Here is a 21,626-nt window from a genome sequence, read left to right on the forward strand (position 1 = left end):
TGATTAAGTAGAAAACATGAAGATAATCCTGTATTTTATGATGCTTAAGGAAATCTAGAATTTCAGGGAAGACTATCAGTATTTGTACTGTGCTCTACTCCTTTGGAAGGAAGGGGAATACAGGCCATCACTAGTGGTACTCTGTACCAGGGGTCACCAATCTTTTGGACCTCAGGAACCACCAAATTCATAATTTTAAATCCTGCGGACCAAAGACCCTGGGAAAATCCCAAAAAAAGTCTTCACGAAAATTCCCCGCCCCGCATTCCTCCTGATCAATCATTCTTTATTTGGGATTGCAGGATACCGTCTCCAGCTCCGTTCTCAGGGGCAGGGGAGAGAGAGAGGGGGGGGGTGGGGTGAGAGAGAGAGAGAGAGAGATGTTTGCTTCATGTATGGAAAGGAGCAGAAGCAGCAGAAGTCTTTCTTTCTCTCCCCAAATTCCACCAGAAATGAGACTTTGTGAGACTTGTCATGCCGGCACAGCCTCTTAGAGCAGGATGCCTTGCGGGGTCCCAAAGACTCATTTCTGGCAGAGTTTGGAGGAGAGAAAGAGTTTTGCTGCTTTCCTTGCATGCAGCCAAAAGCAGAAGAAGAAAGAAGTGGAAAGAAGCAGCCCGGTAGCCAGGCAAGGTGCGTGGGGCGAGTGGGGCAAGTTTCCCCCTCCCCTCACTACCTCATATTGTTCGCAATGCAAGCGACACAAGCCTTGTGTTCCCACGGGCCATGTGGGCGGCACAGCCTTGTGTTCCTGCACAGCCTGGATTAATTGCTTTGAGGGGTGCTTTAGGGGTGACATTTCTCTATGGACCACCAAAATTTTCTCATGGACCACCAGTGGTCCCCGGCCCACTGGTTGGCAACCACTGCTCTGTACATTTTTTGAACCTTACTAAGCAGTTGCACCTGCAAGAGTAGGTATACAGTAAAGGGAAAGGTGGAGATGGTCATTTGAGTGAACCAAGGACAAAGAGGTTGGATGGGAAGCAGGGATGACCACAGGAGCAGGTCAAAAAGGTTCTGGTAGATGATGGATGGATGTAAAGCCCTGGTTCTTTGAATGTGCATCAAATGTTGCATTTTGTTTGAGTTTTATTAGCCTGATTAATTTCTTGGACTTTTTTAATTATTTTTTTTAATGTTTCCACTATTACATTATCTTAAAGTAACAGCATTGTGCTACGAAATGTTTCCGCTATTACATTATCTTAAAGTAACAGCATTGTGCTACGAAATGTTTCCGCTATTACATTGTGATGCCCCTGGTGGAGACTGACTCTGAGGAAGAGGAGGAACAGCCAACAGGGAGTGGGAGTGTGGCTCCAGAGGTGGTGGAGGAGGCTGGGGAAGGGCAGAGGCAGGCTGAGCAGTCAGAGGAGGACCCAGGCCCGTCCTCTATCCATCTTAGGGCACGCAGGGAGGAGAGGATCAGGGATAAGCGAGGTCTACTCAAGAGGAGATTACCATGATCCTCCTTGTCGCTTGCAGCTGGGAGCTATGTATATAAGTTTGTAACTAGTAGTCAGAGTTGCTGGAGTCAAAGTGTAGTGTTTTTCTTTGAAATAGGTTTGTTTATCTTTGCTGGCGTTCTTCCCATGGACTCTACTCGGTTATCTTCCTGGAATATATGATTAATTATCTTGGCTTGCTTTGGAACTCTCCTCAATGCGGTTTGTTCTGGTTTTCTTTTTGCCTCATTGTTTACTTTTGTGACTTTAAACTGTGCCTAATAAAACAGTGAAGTTAAGTTGAAGGGCTTACCGGACTTTAATGTATGTTTTGGGTTTTGGGTTATTTTGAAAGACTACGGGTCATCACATACATTTTCTTAAAGTAACAGCATTGTATCAAGAAAAGGAAGGTGAAGCCATTCCTAAAATACTTTCAAGTCTGCCCTGATTTTACTACCATGATTAGACATACTTGAAAGGAAGTTGAAATTCACACACTCCAGGTGAGAATCCATGTGGATTTTGCACTGGCAGAACCACCTGATAATGTGAATGTAGTGCAATGGAGACCCTAAATAATGTTTCTAAAACATCACACTTGTCATCAAGGAAACACAGCATATAAGCAAACATTTTTAGATCCCAAAGGAATCTGCTCAACTTCCGTATTCTCACCTGCAGAGTTTCTGCACTAACCAGGATGATTTCTTGACAAATTAAGCTAACAAATATAAATATGACTCAGTCAGTAGCAGCATTTTAAAATGAAAGCGCTTGTGGTCTGTCTCAATGTAGGTTGTATCCATAAAAATTTGATTTGCACATAATTACAATGATGGATGAATACAGGAGAACTCAAGGGAGGATTAACCTACCCTGCTACCACCCCCACTCCCAAAAGAAAGTTAAGATCCCTGCTTTTTCATTCCGGATGGTTTATGGTGATTTCAGATTATGCAGTTATAAAATCAGTGGGACAATGTCTGCTTCTGACCAGAGGTTCGATTGCATTTGTCTCTCTCTCATGTGGTGCATACCCAGGAGTCCCATTTATTCAGCTAGAATGGTGCTACTCAGATGAGTTGCGGGTCCCAGTGCCGGGATGAATCAGCTGACGACCTGCACCCAGACAGACTGCCTGGGCGGGCTCCTCCTGATGGCAAAGATGACAGACACAAAGGTTTCTTTTGGTGAGAGGAAAGAAGCCCAGAGCAAACTTTGCCCCTCTCTTTTATTGTGCAGCAAGCAGGGGGGTGGGTTTAGGTTACATGAGGTTAGACAGGAACAGGAAACACTGCCATATATGGTTAATCCTTATGCTATAGCTGACTCAGGATTTTGTACAGGAACAGGAAACATTGCCATATATGGTTAATCCTAAGTGACTCAGGTTTTACACGTAGCTGTTCCTATAGTGTCACCCTATATATGTATTGTATGTGTATTGGGTTGTCTGTGTACGTGACTTCCTACTGATGTGTCATATCGCAACATCTCCTCTGTTTTTATCTTGTTTTTAGGGCTATTTACTCACTATCCTCACTGTTATGTCCAGTCTAGGTCCTCCGACTCATCCTGTCATAGGTTCATGAGAATTCGTGGTTCCCCTTTGGCAGCATCTTTGGTGAACTCGTTATCAGAGTCATCGGAATCTGAGGAGAATTGCAAGAGGGCCTTTTTCTCTATTAGCGCATTAATTTGTTTTTGTTTTGAGTATAAATCCAAATCAATTTGGCCAAATTTTCTTTTAAGGATTTCTAAGAATTTACCTATCACACATGGTCCAATGGTACATGCCAACAAGAGAAGGATAAGTGGACCAGCTATAGCAGATAACAATGTTGTTAACCATGGGGAAAGGTTAAATAGTCCTTGATACCAAGTATGTTGTGAAGTTCGTTCCCTTTCTCTTAATTTTAATCTGGTGTCTAGTTCTTTCATGGAATCTAGGACAACTCCTGAGCTATCAGCATAGAAACAACACTCTTCTTTAAGAGCAGCACATAGTGGCACTTAACTGGCGAAGATGCTGATCAGAAATAACAAGGCCAGCTATACCTGTGGCCGTCCCAGAAGCCCCCAATCCCAGCAGTACAGCTAGCATCAAAGCAGTTACTACTTCTCTTTTTGCCCTAAGGTTATATTGTCTAGGTTCTAGTAAAGAAACAAAATCTTCTGAGTTATATACATCAATTTTGGGAAACAATTGTACCTGAATACAAAATGATTTTTTGTCAATAATACATAATCATTTCAGCAAAGTCAAAATGTAATTTGGGGAAATAGGAAGAAATCATGGTGTAATTAGTTGTAGAGTTGAGTATTTGTCCATAAGCGTCCTTGATGACCCATGTGATGTTGTGTGGTTTGTGGGCGTTAAGGCTGGTGGATGTCCCATCAGTCCAGCGAAACGAACAGCCAAGCAGGAAGAAGAGGAGTGCTGTCATCTTTTTCGGATGATGGCTTCACTGGTTGTGGGCGGTGATATGGGCGGACACACCTTGCAGGAACCCAAAGAGTTCTGTCAGGAAGCTGGACTGCTGCGTAGCCTCGACCCCAGGTGATCAATTCGGCAGGTCCTTTCCACGCAGGATCAGGTAACTGTCTATAATAGACTAGTGGTCTCGAAGTGGGAACAGGTGGTTTAGTAAAGTGTCGAGACGCAGCAGACAGGGGGTGCCAGTGAGATTGAGGAAGTTAAGCGTATACAGACAAACATTTAACACATTTTGTAATACTGGGAGGCTGGGGGCCTTTAAGGCCTTTTGACCCCATGTATGGTTGCAATGCCAATTTTAAGGTTTGATGAGCCCTTTCAACAATAGCTTGCCCTGGCTATTGTAGGCAATCCCAAACTTGTGGATAATGGACCAGTGATGGCAGAACTCAGAGAATTGAGAGCTGATATAGGCTGGTCCATTATCTGTTTTAGAATTTTTGAGCGATCCCAGCACTACGAAGGTCCGAATACAATGATTAATAACATGCTTTGACGCTCTCCCCTTTGAGGGGTGGCCATAATAAACCCTGAATAGGTGTCAACAGACACATGAAGGTATTTCAAGGGCAAAAGGTGAGAATTGAGTGACATCCATTTGCCATGTCTCACAAGCCTCTATGCCCCTGGGATTAATCCCTTGAGGAAGCGTTTTGCTTGCAAACTGCAAGTGGGACATTGTTGGATGATTGCCTTTGCTTCTTCCAGAAAAATGCCAAATTGTTTAACCAGAGCCTTTTGTTTTGATGAAAATAACTATGACTTTCCCCTGCTGATAGAGGGAAGGTTGAGGCATCTTAATACTGATTGGAAGTATTTTACAAGCAGTATCAGCTACCTAGTTCCTTTCAGAAAGGAAACCTGGGAGATGTTGATGACTACGTATGTGGGCTACGAATAGAGAATGGGTCCTAGATTGAATGAGCATTTGCAGCTGAAGCAACAGTGTCATTAATGATGGTTGTATAGAAGGAGATAGATATGCCTCAAAAATATGTAAGACCAATTGGGAGACATATAGACTATCCGTTATGATGTTAATTGGTTGTTCAGGAAATGTTTTCAAAGCCAAGTTAAAGGCAGCCAATTCAGCTTGTTGTGCTGAAGATTGGGGCTTTGTCAATTGCTTGTGCCAGTTGCCTTGATCATACCAGACACAGGCACCATGAGTTTTAGAGCCATCAGTGAAGATTGTGATGGCTTGAGTTAGTGGAAAAGCAACTACTGGAGAGGAAAAGGTAATAGGTACCGTTTTTATTAGCTGCAAACGGGGGTCAGAAGGGAGATGGCAAGAGATGGGACCAATCCAATTTTCCAGAGCGTCCTGTAATACATCAGATGTCTGAAAAAGGGGTCCCATTGAGACAGTTTGAAGGAACATGTATTGCCTGGAGATCATGGCCAGTAGGGCCTTAGCTCGGTGACGCCCCTTAGTACAGAGCAAGGCGAGCTGAAGGGCCCGGGAGGTAATAGTTGCCCTAGGAGTATGGGGAAGGTGAAGCCATTCAATGATGCACAGCTTCTTTGTTTTGGGGGCTGTTTGGAAGAGAATAGCTGTGAGGAGAGCAGGTGTGGGCAAGATAGCCAAAGATAGCAAACAGTTGGGGATGATGCGATCCACCCACACTTGCTTTAAGGTATTGTTGACTTGGGCTAGTGCCTCCAAGTGCTGTCTTGTAAGATGGACCACATCTGAAGGATGTTTCAAGCCCGTAAGGGCATGGAATAGAGGGGAAAGGGTTGCAGTAGTGACAGAAAGATAAGGCCGTGCCCAATTGAGCGTGCCAAGATATTGTTGAAGTTGTACAAGGGTTGGAGAGGAAGGGAGAGTCAGAGAAGGTAAGGCAGGAGTGGCAGCAGAAGACAGGAGTTTGTGACCAAGATATTGAAAGGGATAGTGAGATTGTATTTTTCAGGGGCTATGTGGAGGCCTGCTGTGGTCAAGAGTTTAGTGAGGATGGGAAGGGTTTTTGCAACTGTGCCTTTAGGGCCTTCAGCTGCGACCAGATGTCATCCATGTAATGGTATACAAGAAAGGAGGGATATAGGTTGCGATATGGTTGGAGAGCCATGTCAACATAGTGCTGACACATAGTGGGAGAGTTTAGCATCCCTTGAGGAAGGACTTTCCACTGATACCTTTTGGTGGGTCTGGAGTTATTCAGTTCTGGGACAGTGAAAGCAAATAGAAGCCTATCTTGGGGTTGAAGAGGGATGGAAAAGAAGCAATCCTTAAGGTCAATAACTAAAAGGTCAAAATGCTGTGGGATAAGGTTTGGATTGGGAAGTCCACATTGCAAAGCACCCATTGGTTGAATGATAAAGTTTACGGCCTTTAAATCTTGAAGGAGACGGTATTTCCCAGATTTCTTTTTATAACAAAAACTGGAGTATTGTAGGGGCTGGTAGAAGGTTCAATATGACCAGCACTTAATTGTTCAGAGACAAGAGCAGTCAGAGCAAGCAGCTTCTCTTGGGAAGTGGCCACTGATCTACCCATACAGGAATGGATGATTTAAGGGTAAGAGGGAGAGAAACAGACATGATGAGAATCAAGGAATGTGAAAGGTAGCTCCAAGCTGTTCTAAAAGATCCCGACCCCACAGATTGTAAGCAAGGGGAAGGATATAAGGTTTGATGAGAGCAGAAGCAGAAGCATTAGGGGTAATGGCCGTAAGCCAATTAGAGCTGACCTGAGCGCTTTGAACTCCACCAACACCTTGGACAGAAGGTGATTGTTCAAGGGGCCATTCTGGGGCCATTCAGTGGTTGAAATTACCGAGGCATCTGCTCCAGTGTCCACCAGTCCTGTAAAAGGACGACCATTAAGAGACACTGTTAGCAGAGGTTTTGAAGCTTCTATAGAGCAGTCAATAGCCATGAGGGAGGGGGAAGAGGAAGTGGGGATGGAGGAGGGGAGAATGATAAGAGTGGCTACGATAGTGTTAGCAGGTAATGAGAAAGGTCTATCACCTACTGCTGTAAGAGAGAGGCAGTTAAGAGCGGATGAGTCATAAAGAAAGGGGCGGCGATCACCCCTTCCATGATCAAAGAGGAGTTTGGGATGAGCAAGATGGGCGTGAGGTGAGAGTGGCGGGGAAGTGTAACTGTGAGAGGGAGGGTAAAGACAGATCCAGGATCCTCATAGATGATAGCAGTTGCAAGCAGAACAGGGAAAGCTGATTGGGACGAAGTAGATGCAACCTTGGAGGCAGGGCTAGTTGCTGGCCCCGAAATTAGTTTCGAGGGCATTTGGAGAGGATGTGGATTAGAGCGACATTGGCTAGCCCAATGGAAACCTTTACGACAGCGAGGGCAAACTGTTTTTGGCTTGATAGAGGAAGGAGGAGGTCCCCTTCCTTGGGTGCACTGCCACCTCCTGGCGAACGGCACTGAGACTTAAAATGACCAGGTTTGCCACAGTTGAAACAATTCCCTGCACGAGGGTGGTCATGGCAAACGAGGAGGTAATGGCTGAGGCAAGGGCAGTGGCTTTATGCGCCTCAGTTCCCACGTTCTGACATGCTTTAATATAGTCAGCAAGGGTCTGATGTGGAATGGACTGAAGAGGTTTCAGGATTTGTTGGCAATCATCATTAGCATTAGTCACTGCAAGCTTTGAGAAGCTCAGCTTGCGCATGGGGTTTTCTATCTGCGGTTAAGTGCATCTGATAGACGGTCAATGAAAGAGGTATAAGGTTCAGAAGGACCCTGAAGAATTTTATGAAAAGACAAAGAGGGTTGAGATGGGTCAGGAACCCTACGAAAGGCATTAAGAGCAGCATTACATGATAGGATAGCCCTCAGTAGCCATTTGAATCTCATCTTGTGGGGTGATCACAGCTCCTTGGCACAAAAGGTGATCCAAGGTGACACCCTGGGGGAAGCCCTGCTGCTGCAGCCATGGAGACGGCCAAGCGGTAATCGTTGTGCCACGCTGCAAGCTGGGAGGACGTCAGGAGCATGGAAGCCATTGTTTGCCATTCAGAAAAGAGAATATTATGGTTGTTAGAGATATTCTCCAGCATGGCACGCACATAGGGTGACTTTAGACCGTAGTTGGTGGTGGCAGATTTAAGATCTTTCATAAGATTCCATTCCATGGGGGCATACTGAGCAACTGGATTGCCTCCTGCCACTGGGGCTTGAAGGATCATGGGGAAGCAAGAAAGATCTTCTGCATTAATCTTCCCATTAGCTAAAGCTTCCTGAAAGGTGTTACGAAGCAAGGGGAGGGGTATTAGAGGGGAAGGAGTCAGGTTTTGTAAAGGAAGATTTTGAGGCTGAAATGCTGTAGGGAGGGGAGGGGGGAAGGGGGAGAGGAATGCGAGGAATGTAAGGCTTTTGTTGAAGGGGAGGAGGGAGGGGGAGCGGGGGGGCGTTTGGAGACAAAGAGTAGGTGGGTGGAGTTTCTGCTGGAAGAGGAGAGGGGGATTAAGGGGGAGGAAGGAGAGGAATGTAAGGCTTTTGTTGAAGGGGAGGAGGGAGGGGGGAGCGGGGGTGTTTGAAGACAAAGAGGAGATGGGTAAAGTTTCTGCTGAAAGAGCAGGGGGAAATTAGACAAAGGAGCTGCTGAAAGAGCAGGGGGATTTGAAGAAGGAGGAGGGAATCTTGTTGATTCAAAGTTGAATCAGGAGAAGGATAAAAATATCAATCGCAGCCATGAGCGCTCTCAGGTACAGAGAATATGTGGCGCTGCCCGAGGAGGTTGATGGATCCATTTCCCAATTTTCTCCCATGTGGAGCGTTTAAGAGTGCCATCCTCGGAATAGGCTGGGCAATGTTTTTGAAGATAGAGCAGAAAAGAGATTATAGCTTTCCTTGAAAGAGGAAAGACTGTCATGCCATTAGTTCTTTGCAGAGCATTGGCCTTCCTGACTAAAAAATGAAGTTCATCCACATGCTTGGACAGAACTTTGGAAAGTGGGGAGCCCATACTTACGAATGCGCTTGCTGTTGCCCAGTGGGTAGTACGAGTCAGGCGACATCTCCTAGAAAAGGAGCACGTTGCCAGAAATCACGTCGGGGTCACCAGTTGATGAGTTGCGGGTCCCAGTACCAGGATGAATCAGCTGACGACCTGCACCCAGACAGACTGTCTGGGTGGGCTCCTCTTGATGGCAAAGATGACAGACACAAAGGTTTCTTTTGGTGAGAGGAAAAGAGCCCAGAGCAAACTTTGCCCCTCTCTTTTATTGTGCAGCAAGCAGGGGGTGGGTTTAGGTTACATGAGGTTAGACAGGAACAGGAAACACTGCCATATATGGTTAATCCTTATGCTATAGCTGACTCAGGATTTTGTACAGGAACAGGAAACATTGCCATATATGGTTAATCCTAAGTGACTCAGGTTTTACACGTAGCTGTTCCTATAGTGTCACCCTATATATGTATTGTATGTGTATTGGGTTGTCTGTGTACGTGACTTCCTACTGATGTGTCATATCGCAACACTACTCAGATGAGAAGCACCAGGGAATTAGCTTTCCATAAAACAAATATCAATTCGGAGGTAAGGAAAAGGGGCAAAATCTGTTAAGCAGAGTACTGTATTCCTTATTGTTTCTTTCCTTAATGCCTTTAGATAATGAGGAATAGCAAAAAAAAAAACAATATTTGTAGAGCAGGAGAGTATTAAATTGAGCAAAAGATGAACTAGTTATGGAAGATTAAAGTTCCCTGAAGATAGTACACAAAGGACCGAGTTGGTAAGAGAGAACATGTGATTTGTTTATACAGGTGCACGTAGAAGTTGTTGCTCTAAATGCACCAGAACATTTTCAGTGGCTGCAAAGAACGAGAAAAAGAATGCCTTTGAATTGAACATTTATGAGTAAAAGAGGCTCGAGCAATTTTTAAGTGTCTGCAGCCCGCAAGATTCTTTAATTCCTGATTTGACATCTACTTCCCTTGTTCTTTGTGCATGGAATATATGAAGAGTAAGACTTGGTTGACAGGTAAAAATAACAGAAAAACTCAGAGGCTTGTTTTACTTGTGAAGATATTGACATTTGTGAATAAAGCTAAAACAGTTCTGAAGAAGTGGCTGGCTTCTGATTTAGGCTCTATAACAGGGTAGTTTTCTTGTTGGGGTGCAATTTCTGTCTTGTTCTCATAACCAAACAAGCACAGGTATTCACAACTTTGAGTAGTTAATAGAAAAGTAAGTCAATGTAATCTATGGGTCAGTGAGGTGAATCAAAAAATTTTACTACTGGTTCTGAGGGCATGGCTTGGTGGGCGTGGCTTGGTGGGCATGGCAAGAGAAGGATACTGCATAATCCCCATCCCCTCCCCACTCTTGGGGGAAAAATACTGCAAAATCACATTCCCTCCCCAGCCCACTAACCTGCTTTCCAGCTCCATTCTCCTGTGCAGGGCAACGAAAGAAGACCCAGCCGATCAGCTGGGACTCAGGAGGTAGAGAATAGATGGGGGTGGAGCCAGTCAGAGGTGGTAATTGCCGATTCTATGAATTACTCAAAATTTCTGCTACTGGTTCTCCAGAACTGGTCAGAACCTGCTGAATACCACCTCTGCTATGGGTTTCAAATATTACTAGTTACAGAAAAATATATATATACAAATATATATTTTTCTATTCATTAATCTTCAGAGCAGGCAAATCCCAAATTAAGATTCAGGATCCCTGCCATCACCTGAAAAATCTATGTAGAGATTTTGTCTTGGAAACAAATTTTGCTTCTTATACTCTAAATATTATGCATTGCCTCTGTCCTATTTCTAAATAAGAAGTTGTAAAAGTATGTCTGAGTTTTGATTTTAACACTTTGATGCCCTGCATTTCTAGGTTAATATGCTACTCGGTACAGAGAACTAAAATTTGAAATCCAATTTAGATAAAGCAATTTTTAAAAAGCAATTTGAAAAAATAAGGGAAAACAATAAAAGAGCTAAAATTATCTGTACTACAGATCAAACACTTTTCAAAATAAGAGCTATCCAACCATAGCCAATTCAACAAAAAAACTCAGCTTAAAACAATAGGTGTGAACTTAGTCATAGTCTTGAGTAAACAAAGGGAGAGCAAACAGAACAGAACAGGGACCTGATAGATTCTTAGCATAAAGTTAGAATGAAGTTTTAGTCTGATTCTGGAGATTGAATTGAAATATTGGACTCCCAGCCAGTTCCTGGATTCCACCTAATTAAAAAGCCATGCTTCTGACAGATCTTTGGAAGAGGTATTTGGAACACAAGAGTTTGCTGAAATATAACCAAAAGCCAAAAAGTGAACTAACTAAATTATTAAGTGCCAAAAATGCTTTGAACATTAGACCTCATTTTCCACCATCATTTTGTCTGATCAGTTTAAAGGCAACTTCATGAGGCGAGGCTCAAGAAACATGAGAAGACAGATTTCCCAAACTTTGTGTACTGCAGAAGAAAACCCATCCAGCTCAGTTAGGAAAAGAATAAAGCACTCCTACATTCAGTTACATATAGGTAAGCCTAAAATACAATTTCCAGATCTTCTTGCTTTTAGCTGCTCTGTGACCCTTGCTTTGCAGCCTTTCCCAAAAGACAATAAATCCAGGTGCCAGATGATAGATGGTACTAACCAAAGCAAAAGCATTTCTTCGTAATAAATACCTGGAGAAATATTAGCCCTATTATGACCAGTAGAGTAAATAGCAATGTAGGGAATATGGGATTCAGGCAGCTGGCACAGTCTATCTGCATTGAGGCAGTTACTTGCAAAAGGGAGACTTCAAGTTTGATTGTCATAAATTGGGTCAATGAGGACAGTGGTGGGAAGAGGGAGAATGGAGGAGAAAACAGTAAAAGGCAACAGAAATACAAGGGTTGGTGATGGCTATGAATGCCTACACTGTTGTGAAATAGTGCCGATCAGATAGAAAGAGACTTTAATGTCCAGTGGAAAGTAAAATGGAAAAAGCTAAGACCGGGAAAGGAGATAAGGAGATCCAGTTTGGTATGGTGGTGAAGAAAACAGAAGATTTGAGCTCTACTCCTGACTTGGGCACAAAGCCAATCAGGCAATCTGAGGCCAAGAAAGGGCCAGCCACAAAAATGTCTGACCCCATGGCTAGTGCAATTCCCAAGTTCATACGGAGATGAATTGGGGAAATCTGTAGATGCCTGAGTTAAGTACAAAAGATTGCATCCAATTGTTTACTATAGAAAATAACCATTGTGTCCCAATCCTGATTTTCTTTTGCTCAAAGTATGCAAGCAGGAAGTCATAGAGAAGCTACTTCTTTCGGTTTTGAATGTACCAGCCTCTGAAAGTATAAATCTTGTTAAGCTGTGGAGAAAAAGCAGCATTTTGGCCCTTCAAGAAAGAGCTAAATTTAAAATTGTGTTATGGAATATGGATTGTAAACCAATAAAGAAAAAGCTGAATCAAAAACTATGTTTCCACTCTGTTTATAGATGAACACTGTTTCGTTTTGCTTTTCCCTATGGAACACAAATCACTCAAATATCTGGACCATAATGCTCTTAAATGTAAAATTCTTCCCACAGTGATGGCAATATTAACAGGTTAACATTTTAAGTTGATCAGGTATCACTTGCAATTTGACTTATACAGGTCCTCTCGTGGGTTTCGCACCACCAGTGTATTCTGAAAGCTATCAAGCAGCAGTAATATAAAACAGAATATATTAATGTTGCACGAACCAGTTCAATGTACATCCTGTTACTGGCGCCTTGTATCATTTGCCAATTATTTACTATTATTCTGCAGCACATATGTGACATCCAATGGTCACTTCTAGAATTATATTTCTAATGCATTAATAAGATTTTTTAGCACCCATTGGGCATCAACAAACCTGGATATTAAAAAAGAATTCCCCAAAAGTGAATAAATGGGAAAAATACCTCCCCAAAAGAAAAACCACACAACACATTGCATCATAATGTATTCAAAGTAAACAGATTTGTATACTATATGCCTGCATTAGAAAGCAGGATACGTTATACAAATATGTGAATGCAACCAAATGTTTTCTCCCATTACCTCCTCATTAGAAGTATGGATACACATCCCATTTGTTATAATGCTGGATGTGAATCTGTGACAATTTCTGAATGCAAATGATTATATTTCATCTTAGGTGGGTTGGTTTTACTTTGATGATCAAGATTTTTCTTAAGTTCAACTCTTACCGACCACAGAATACATCAATGTAATTTTTATTGCAGCAATCAGAAATGGTTGGACATTGTCTTCATGTTTTAATTTTCCATTCTAGTTGATCATCCTGAGAATTCATGTAGTCTCCAATCCAAATACTAACTAAATTAGTATTTACTAATTAAATATTAATTAAATTAGACTTCCTGAAATTTTCAACATTTACCAAAATCAACTTAGTACTTGCTTGGATTAGATTTATGTCTTATAAATTTATAAATAAAGAAACTGAATTCCCTAAATTTATATGAGTCTCTGGGGTTTAGGGCAGGGGTCCTCAAACTTGACAACTTTAAGACTTGAGGACTTCAACTCCCAAAATTCCATAGCATAGCTAGCTGAGGCATTCTGGGAGTTGAAGTCCAAAGTTGCCAAGTTTGGAGACCTCCAGGTTAAGGAGAGATCCAGAGTCACTCAAAATCCTCCTTAGGGTGGCAATTTGCAAGGAGTCTCTGAAGCAACACTTAGGAGGGGACATTGTGATCCTCTTTTATGACCTCCTGATAAGCAAAGTCAATGGGGAAATCAGATTCACTTAACTGTGTTTACTAATTTAACAACTGTCGTGATTCACTTAACAAGTGTGGCAAGACAAGTCATAAAGTGGGGCAAAATTTACTTAGCAAATGTCTCACTTAGCCAGAGAAATTTTGTGCGAAATTGTGATCATAAGTCAAGGACTACCTCTATTTATTATATTTACTAAGCTAAGAGGGTTTTTCAATCACAACCTGTTACTCTTTTTTGAAGATTATTGGGGGACATTATTATTGTTGAAGGATAAAGAGGTTTTTTAAGAGGTGAGCTAAAATAAGGAAGTGTGGAATATTTTTTTCTTTCATTTTCGTGATTTGCCATCTTTGACATTGAGAGCTAAAATTTGTATTTTTGGATTGTTTGTTGTGGGAGGGTGACATCTTCTGATCTTAATGGATTTTGATTGAACAGGAGATACCAGCTTATCTATAAAGTTGTTTTTTATTTTTTAAAAAATTGACCGCAAGAAGGAACTTAAAGAACAGACAATGAAGCACTGTAGAAGCCATCTAAACCAAAGATTGCAAAATTATTTTGGAGTATTTAAACAAAAGCATTCGCTTCAACTATGTTCCAAAAGAAGTCATGAAAGAGGAGCAAGAGGAACAAATGAGCCAAGATGAGTGATCCAGAGATAAAACTACTTGCAGTTATCAAACTATTGAGGCTACTGCACAAGTATTTGATAATGCAAAGGGCTTAACCCTAATTTTGGAATATAAACTTGACTCCAACAGTGCCTACTACAAAGATGGTTTAATTACAAGTACCCCACTGCAATTCAAAGACGACTGCAGTAAATCTATAATTCTTAAGAGAACATATTTGGGGACTCTACTTCAAAATTGAAATGGAATTAACATATTTTAAAAAATTGTATCAGACAGATCTTGACAAAAAGTTTATATTTACTTAAGACATTCTGAAAGAGAAATATGTTTGAGGACAAGCTGGAGGGAGTGATTTAAATTTAGTATGATAATTGGGGCCAGGAGAGATTTTCTATTAGTTTGACAGATGTAATTCAGAGAATTTCAAAGTATTTTTTGCTTATAGTGGATTTGAAAAAAAAAAAAAAATTCTCTCTCCCTCTCTCACACACGCAGACTAAAATGCTTTAGTGATTCCTAGTTTGTAAATTATTGAAAATGAATTTGAAAGCATATTAAAAAGATGCATTAAAATGTATTTTAGTTATAAAGATGAAGTGTTAGTCTTAATATAAAAATAGGTAATTTTGAAATAGTGACTTTTGTTAATATGGTAGTTTAGAAAAATTAATAACTGCAAATAGAAATATACAACTGTATAAACTTCCCATAATTGTGGGGGGGGGGGAGGGAATGGATTTGGCTAAGATTGCAATGTTCTGTTTAAACAAATATTTTATTTGATCTTGTTTCTGTTGGGATATTGCTTCTGGTTTTCATATTTGAAATAGAAAAAAATGAAATTCAGAATTTAGTTTGAAAATGTAATATTCTGTAGATATAGAACTGACTCGTAATTATTGGTAATGTAAAAAGTTGAGGTTGTAAATATATTAGTACTTTACTACGTTAGTCATAAGTCAACACCTTTTTTTATTCTTCCGTTTTTAACCCCCCCTTTTAATCTTTATTTTCATTGTTTTATGCTATAATGAACACTAATAAAATTTGTAGTTGAAGCTCTTTGGACTACTATCTTCCTAATTTGAATGGCAGGGAATGGGATATTGGGGAATATCATTGTTTGAAAATGCCATTGCAACGTTATAAGATAGTTTCCATGATATATCTCAGGGGTTTCCAAACTTGGCAACTTTTAATACTTGTGGACTTCAACCCCCAGAATTCCTCAACCAGCCATGCTGATATATTTGTAAAGTATCTCCGCCTTATTCAATTAAAACTATTTGTATAAAGGTTCTTTGGTTTGCTTGGTTACTTACATGGGAATCCATCCAACCCATACTGCAACTCAGACAAACAATATGAACAAACGCAAGTTGCAGAAAAAGAAAAAGTAGTTTGTTTTTTGTCCACTTGTTCAGCAACCGAAGTGATGGCGCTGAACAAGGGATACTTGGAACAGGTCCTCAAAGTTGCAACTGCTGCAATCTCCCCGTGGGTTGCAATTCAGGTGCTTGGCAACTGTCTCACAATTATGTCACACACAGCATCCCAGGTACACAATCAACATTTGCAACCTTAACAGCTGGCTTGACCAGCAAAATCAATGGGGAAGCCATCTGAATGTCAAAAATGGACATCACATGACTTGTGAGATGCTGCAGTCACATGGGATTCACCTAACAGTGGCAATAGCAACTACCAGAACTCATGTTGTTAAGTTGGTGCAGCCAAATGACATTGTGCCTTACAACTGTGTTACTTAACAATGGGGTTCCCAGTTCCAATTACCGTTGGGACGACTACCTTTACAATGCAACAAGGCAGCTCAAAAAACTAGAATTTATTCCAAACTTGCTCCATGATAGCAAAAAAGGGCTTGGTGCATCTTCAGTACAAAATTCCAGTTATAAGCATTTCATTATATTCCGTGTATCACAGACTAATACTTCATAAAGACAATGTATATTTATTCACTTTACAAAGGAGAGCAGCATTAAGTTGCAACAGCTGTAATTATAGACAAATTAAACTGTACATTATACTGGTGAATGGCTCAAAAACTTTACCCAATTGTTTGTATCACTTCAGCTTAATTGAGCTAATAGCAACCCCATTCTTTCCAAGATTAAAAATCATAAATGTATAAGTTTGTGTAACATTATTCACAAATCTCTGCCCTTCCCATTTTCATTATTTTTCTCCCTCCAAAGAACTCTCTGGGTCAACAGTAAACTTATATATATATACAAGCACAAAAAACCAAAAAGTTAGGATTAAGCATGAGTCTTTCTTTTTAAGTACATGAAAAATGACTGATTTACACACAAATATAAAAAAGTCAGTTTAGTCTTAAAACCTGGTTTGCAATGTATCATTGCTAAGGTATGAATAATTCTCTTATGAGAAAATGGATGTTGTTGTGGAGGAAAGAGGAAGAACTACCAAGAAATTCAAAGTAATGTTTTTGAGTCTTATAAAAATATTTTCTTCCAAAAAATTGTAGCAAGATGCCAACTAGGAAAGTATTTAACTAAAGCAAATTAAGAAGATAGAGTGGTCTTCAATCCATCAGAACTTAAAACAAAGCTGCAATAGGGTCATCACCCAATGGGGATCGATAAGCTATTAGATCTGAGCTGTAAAATGAATATCCAAATAAATGATAATTTGCTTGCTATGTGGAAGAAAGTTGTTTCACTGTGATCCCTAGAGATATAGAATTGAAGAATGTGCAGTACAGATTGTGTAGTACAGATTTGGAAACAAAAGTTTTCCAATATGCCATCAGGGATATTAGGTGTCAAGTGTGCAATCCTTGTGTGATCCAAGTGGCCTCCAGCATGGCAGTCCAGAAGTGACACATTTTGGTAGCCAGCTCCAAAACAAGTTTTCTTTAAACAGTATGCTATTCTTCTTCACTTTCATTTTCTGGATCCAAATCTGATTCTCCGTTGATTTCTTTTTCTACTGCCATTTCCTGCTCATCGTCCGACTGTTCATCTCTCTCATTGTTCTCATCTTCTTTCTCTTCATCTTCATCCCAATTTTCCTGAAGGAGAGAGAGCAACACAAAATATGCATTTGGCATAATCACTTTTAACCTCTCAAGTATGTTAAGAAAGACACTTAACTTTACTTACATCTGAATCTCTCTCTGCAGCCATCTCGTCATCTGAACCATCTTCTGAAGATTCTGTCGATAAAGAACACCAATGTGTGATATTTGTTTACCAGTATTTATTAGTATATCTTTTGAGTGCACTACCAATATACCTACAGATTACACCTTGCTTAATACAGGCCATCTTTGACTTACAACAGTTCGTTTAGTAACCATTCAAAGTTACAAGGGCATTGAAAAAGGTAACTTATGACCATATTTCATACTTATGATCATTGCGGCATCCCCAGGATCATGTTACCAAAATTCAGAAGCTTGGCAGCTGACTCATATTTATGACTGTTGCAGTATCCCAGGGTCATGCGATCACCTTTTGTAACCTTCTGACAAGTAAAGTCAATGGGAAAACTGGCCATGCTTGTCATTAAGCAAATCACCATGGCTGTGAAGGATACATCACATGACCATGACTTCCAATTTTATGTCCATGTTCTCCATTAATTTTGCTTGTTGGAAACTCACTGTGAAGCTAGCAAATGGCAATTACATGACTGTGGCATACTACAATTACCATAAAAGCTCACATGACACATGACTCTGAAGTAACTGTAAATAAGAGGGTTAATCGCAAAGCTGTTTTTTCCACCCAACCATTGTTAACTTCAAACTGCCATTAAACAAAGTGGTCAAAAGCAAAGACTACCATGTTTCTCCAACAATATGGCCTCCACCAATAGGAAGGCCCAGCATGATTTCTAGGCATGAGGTGAAATTAAGCTCTGCCCCCCAAATTTAGGCCTATTTAATCCATGTGTTTCCCCACCATTTCTCACATCGTTCGTTAGAACTACACGAGGTGAACAGAAATGGGGGGGAAGGGTGGGCCTGTGGGGAGAAAACTTGCCTTTAGGAGTGCCCTGCAGGTAGCCTAGGCTAGAATACCCCGATAGCCAATAGAAGTTCCCCGAAGGCAGAGTCCCCAGCCGCTTCAGGGCGTGGCGTGGCTGCCCATGTCCCCTCGCCTTTAGGCAGTCTCTTTCAGGCGATGGAAGCTCCCCAAGTTCAGTCACCAGCCACTTCTATTGGCCGGTAGAAGCGGCCTTAGGGCGAGTGCACACACACACTCCTCTCGCCGCGAGGCTGCTTCTGTCAGCTGATGAAAGCTCCCTTGAAGGCAGAGTCCCCAGCCGCTTCAGGGCATGGTATGACTGCCCGTGTCCCTTCGCCTTTAGGCAGTCTCTTTCGGGTGATGGGGCTCCCCAAGTTCAGTCACCAGCCCCTTCGATCGGCCGATAGAAGCGGCCTCGCGGCAAGGGGAGTGTGCGCGCGCTCGCCCCAAGGCCGCTTCTACCGGCTGATCGAAGGGGCTGGTGACTGAACTTGGGGAGCTTCCATCGCCCAAGACTGCCTAATGGCGAGGGGACACGGACAGCCATGCCCCAAAGCAGCTGGGGACTCTGCCTTCAGGGAGCTTTCATTGGCCGATAGAAGCGGCCTTGCGGCAAGGTACGTGCATATGGGCCACTCTAGGTGGGGGAGGAAATTAAGTCACCCCCGAAAAGACAGCCTAGCCGTTTGGGGGGGGGGGTGTAAAAAAAAATAAGGCCCGGCCTTATTTTGTGAGAAACACGGTATGTGTAATCAATCACCTGCTGTATTGGGGAAGTTCAGAGTCAACAACATCTGCAAGGTCAGTCCTAGAAGATTTATGCTTATTTTTTCTCTACACGTTCAGGCTGTGGACAGAAAACTTGTGCCAAGAATCTGAACTTTTCATGAAACATCTGATACTCATCCCTTTTAAGACATCCCACTGGGGGCATGGAAACAGGGACAGGAAGTATTGTATGGAAAGTAAGGACAAAAACTACAAGCAAAGTATCTAAAGAAATCTTCTGATTGTTTTCCTGCTAAGTCTGATTAAAAATGTACAAGACTTCTCTATTCCCCAAGCATTCAACTGAAAAGACACTCAATTAAAAAATAGAGCCAGAACATAAAAAAGAATACACTATCTTGAGGAGCGTCCTTTGTGGCCTCTGATATTACCTAGTGTGGGTAATGAAATGTCTGCAACAAAACAACCAAATTCAGAGAGCACCAAGGACCCCCTCATTTCAACTCTGAGTTACAAATATTCTCCTTTGTTGATATACTATATTATTTTTTAATTTATCCAAATTGTTTAGTACAAAATTTCTTTTGCTTACCTTCTTCATACACTAGTTTTGCAGTCTGATCAACGTCGGGCACATCCTGAACCTTTTCTAATGCAGCCACCTAAAAAGGAGTATTTGGTATCAACAGAGATTGTAGCTAGGCCATACAACTTGTGTTGAATTCAAGTTACATCAAATAGATATGATATGTACGATTTTTGAAAAGTGCTATTCTGTACACTATTGCTAATTTATCAAATAATGAACAATTTTAATTCCAATGAAAATATTTTTTAAATGACATTTTGACAAGCTTAGTAATAACCTGATTCTGCCCCTTTTTAACTTGTAACATTGTAAAAGCAACATTTGTATGTTTTGAGTAAAAATATTATTACGCACTATTGCATCAAATATACCTTTCCAAAAACTATTAAGTATCTATTAGTCTGTAGCAAGTAATGAAGGCATCTTACAAAGTAAGGATGTCACTTGACATAAACTTTTTAATGTCTATGAATAGAATCCACATTATCTTCTATACAAAATAGGCTCCAACTAAGTGATGGTGCAACCACTCTGTCCAGCGCTGTTTTATGCTTAAGATAGTAACCAAGTACATATCACAGGGGGAAAATATTTAAAGAGAAAATTGAAGCTCCAACGTGAATATTAAATGTGTTTGCTTTTTGCTGGCATTAAGAGATTGTTTTTCTACTCAAAAAAATCAAATTGTTTCTGCATTAATAGGACTCTGCAACATCTGTAACAAACTACAAGTTTTGTATTTCACTACAAGAGCTGAACTGAATCAATTTTGGCATCAAGAAAAGAAACAGTAGCTGCTACTAAATTACACAATGACCATTGAAGATAAAAATGTTTTAATCTATTTATTTTCCAACTAAATGTCATTATAGACTTGTTCCATTTAATTTATTAGATTTATATTCTGCCTTTATATCAATAAATATATAATCAGGTAGCCTTATGAAAACATGAATACATATGTTCTTGTGCTTTAGCATCCATCTGAAAGGAAGATAACTCTAAATTTATTATAACCCCATCCCTGAAGATTAGGACAAATAAATTTTGTGCGTCTTCATCACTGTATTCTCAGTGAATCTGTAAAACTCCTCTACCGAAACAAAATTATACAGGTCTCTAATGGGATAAAAACTTATTGATGCAATGCCTTCAATTAAAGACTGGAAGTTCCCTGGATGTCTTAACATAAATGTTTTCTTTTTCCAAAACTGGTTTATCTTTTATGAGAATTGTTGAATTATCAACCACACAGAAATTCTGCAGCCTCAAATTGTCAACAGGAAGCTACCCTTAATATTGGGAATCACTTTCTATATTTGAAAATTATGCATGACAACTGCTCTATTCCAGAAAAAATTATCATACATGAAAAACTTTCTAAGACTGCTACAGCAAAGATCATGTATAGTTTCATTTCCCCCAAAATCACTTTGAGAGGGATCATCAGAATTCTTTCGTGTTATAAATTCTGGCACACTGGCAAACCCTCCCACTTTTGATAGAAAATCTCACTGTTATTAGTAACATACCTTCATTCTATGTTCATAACAACACACTTTCTGTGGAGCAAGATTATCAACTTTAACTTACTTGGGTGATAATAAGATATAGTTTCCCATGCAAGCGAGACAGCTTTTGCAAAGTTTTTATTCTGCTTTCCATTAACTCATATAATGTTCCAAGCTGGGAGGCTAGATCTGGCAACTGATGGGGATAAAGAGAAAAGAGACAACAGTCAACAGAGAACTATGAAGACATAGGCAAATGAAGTCCTAGGCAGTTTCTATATTAAACATACAGATTTACTTATATAAATCTTGCTTAAACACTGCCCTTTTTAGCGATCACCTGTCTTACTGAATATTTTTTTAAATGTGTCATCTGAGCAATTAAGCACTTTGCCTCAATTTTTGTCGATTTTTTAATCTTACAGGCAAAAATTATACTTATACGTGTTAAGCGCTTAACGTGACATTCACTTAGTATTAGTGAACTTTGGAACAAGA

The 21,626-nt window shown here is 40.6% G+C and overlaps 2 protein-coding genes and 1 long non-coding RNA gene across 4 annotated transcripts in view; 1 reads left to right on the plus strand and 2 right to left on the minus strand.

Annotated features, from left to right (window-relative positions):
* Nucleotides 1–10,336, minus strand: part of TOGARAM2 (TOG array regulator of axonemal microtubules 2) — a 91,218-nt gene extending 80,882 nt beyond the window's left edge. The window contains exon 1 of the mRNA XM_087934861.1: nt 10,298–10,336. The gene's annotated coding sequence lies outside the window, so the exon portion shown is untranslated. The remainder of the gene's footprint in view (nt 1–10,297) is intronic.
* LOC148127625 (uncharacterized) overlaps nt 1–19,899 on the plus strand; it is a 37,796-nt gene extending 17,897 nt beyond the window's left edge. Inside the window, exons 2-3 of one of the 2 annotated variants that reach the window (XR_015743903.1) lie at nt 11,280–11,415; nt 19,146–19,899. This is a non-coding gene — a long non-coding RNA (uncharacterized LOC148127625). Of the gene's footprint in view, nt 1–11,279; nt 11,416–14,139; nt 16,901–19,145 lie in introns of those variants that run through there. The other variant, XR_015743902.1, reaches the window with a different exon arrangement.
* WDR43 (WD repeat domain 43) overlaps nt 16,236–21,626 on the minus strand; it is a 29,171-nt gene continuing 23,780 nt past the window's right edge. Inside the window, exons 15-18 of the mRNA XM_026695624.2 lie at nt 21,211–21,324; nt 19,621–19,690; nt 17,430–17,482; nt 16,236–17,338 (exon numbers count right to left, since the gene is read on the minus strand). Of these exons, the coding sequence (XP_026551409.2) occupies nt 17,195–17,338; nt 17,430–17,482; nt 19,621–19,690; nt 21,211–21,324 (381 nt within the window). The 3' untranslated portion in view covers nt 16,236–17,194. The remainder of the gene's footprint in view (nt 17,339–17,429; nt 17,483–19,620; nt 19,691–21,210; nt 21,325–21,626) is intronic.

This window comes from Pseudonaja textilis, chromosome 1 (genome assembly GCF_049901715.1).
Source record: "Pseudonaja textilis isolate UNSWEBS1 chromosome 1, rPseTex1.2, whole genome shotgun sequence".
Lineage (NCBI taxonomy): Eukaryota > Metazoa > Chordata > Lepidosauria > Squamata > Elapidae > Pseudonaja > Pseudonaja textilis.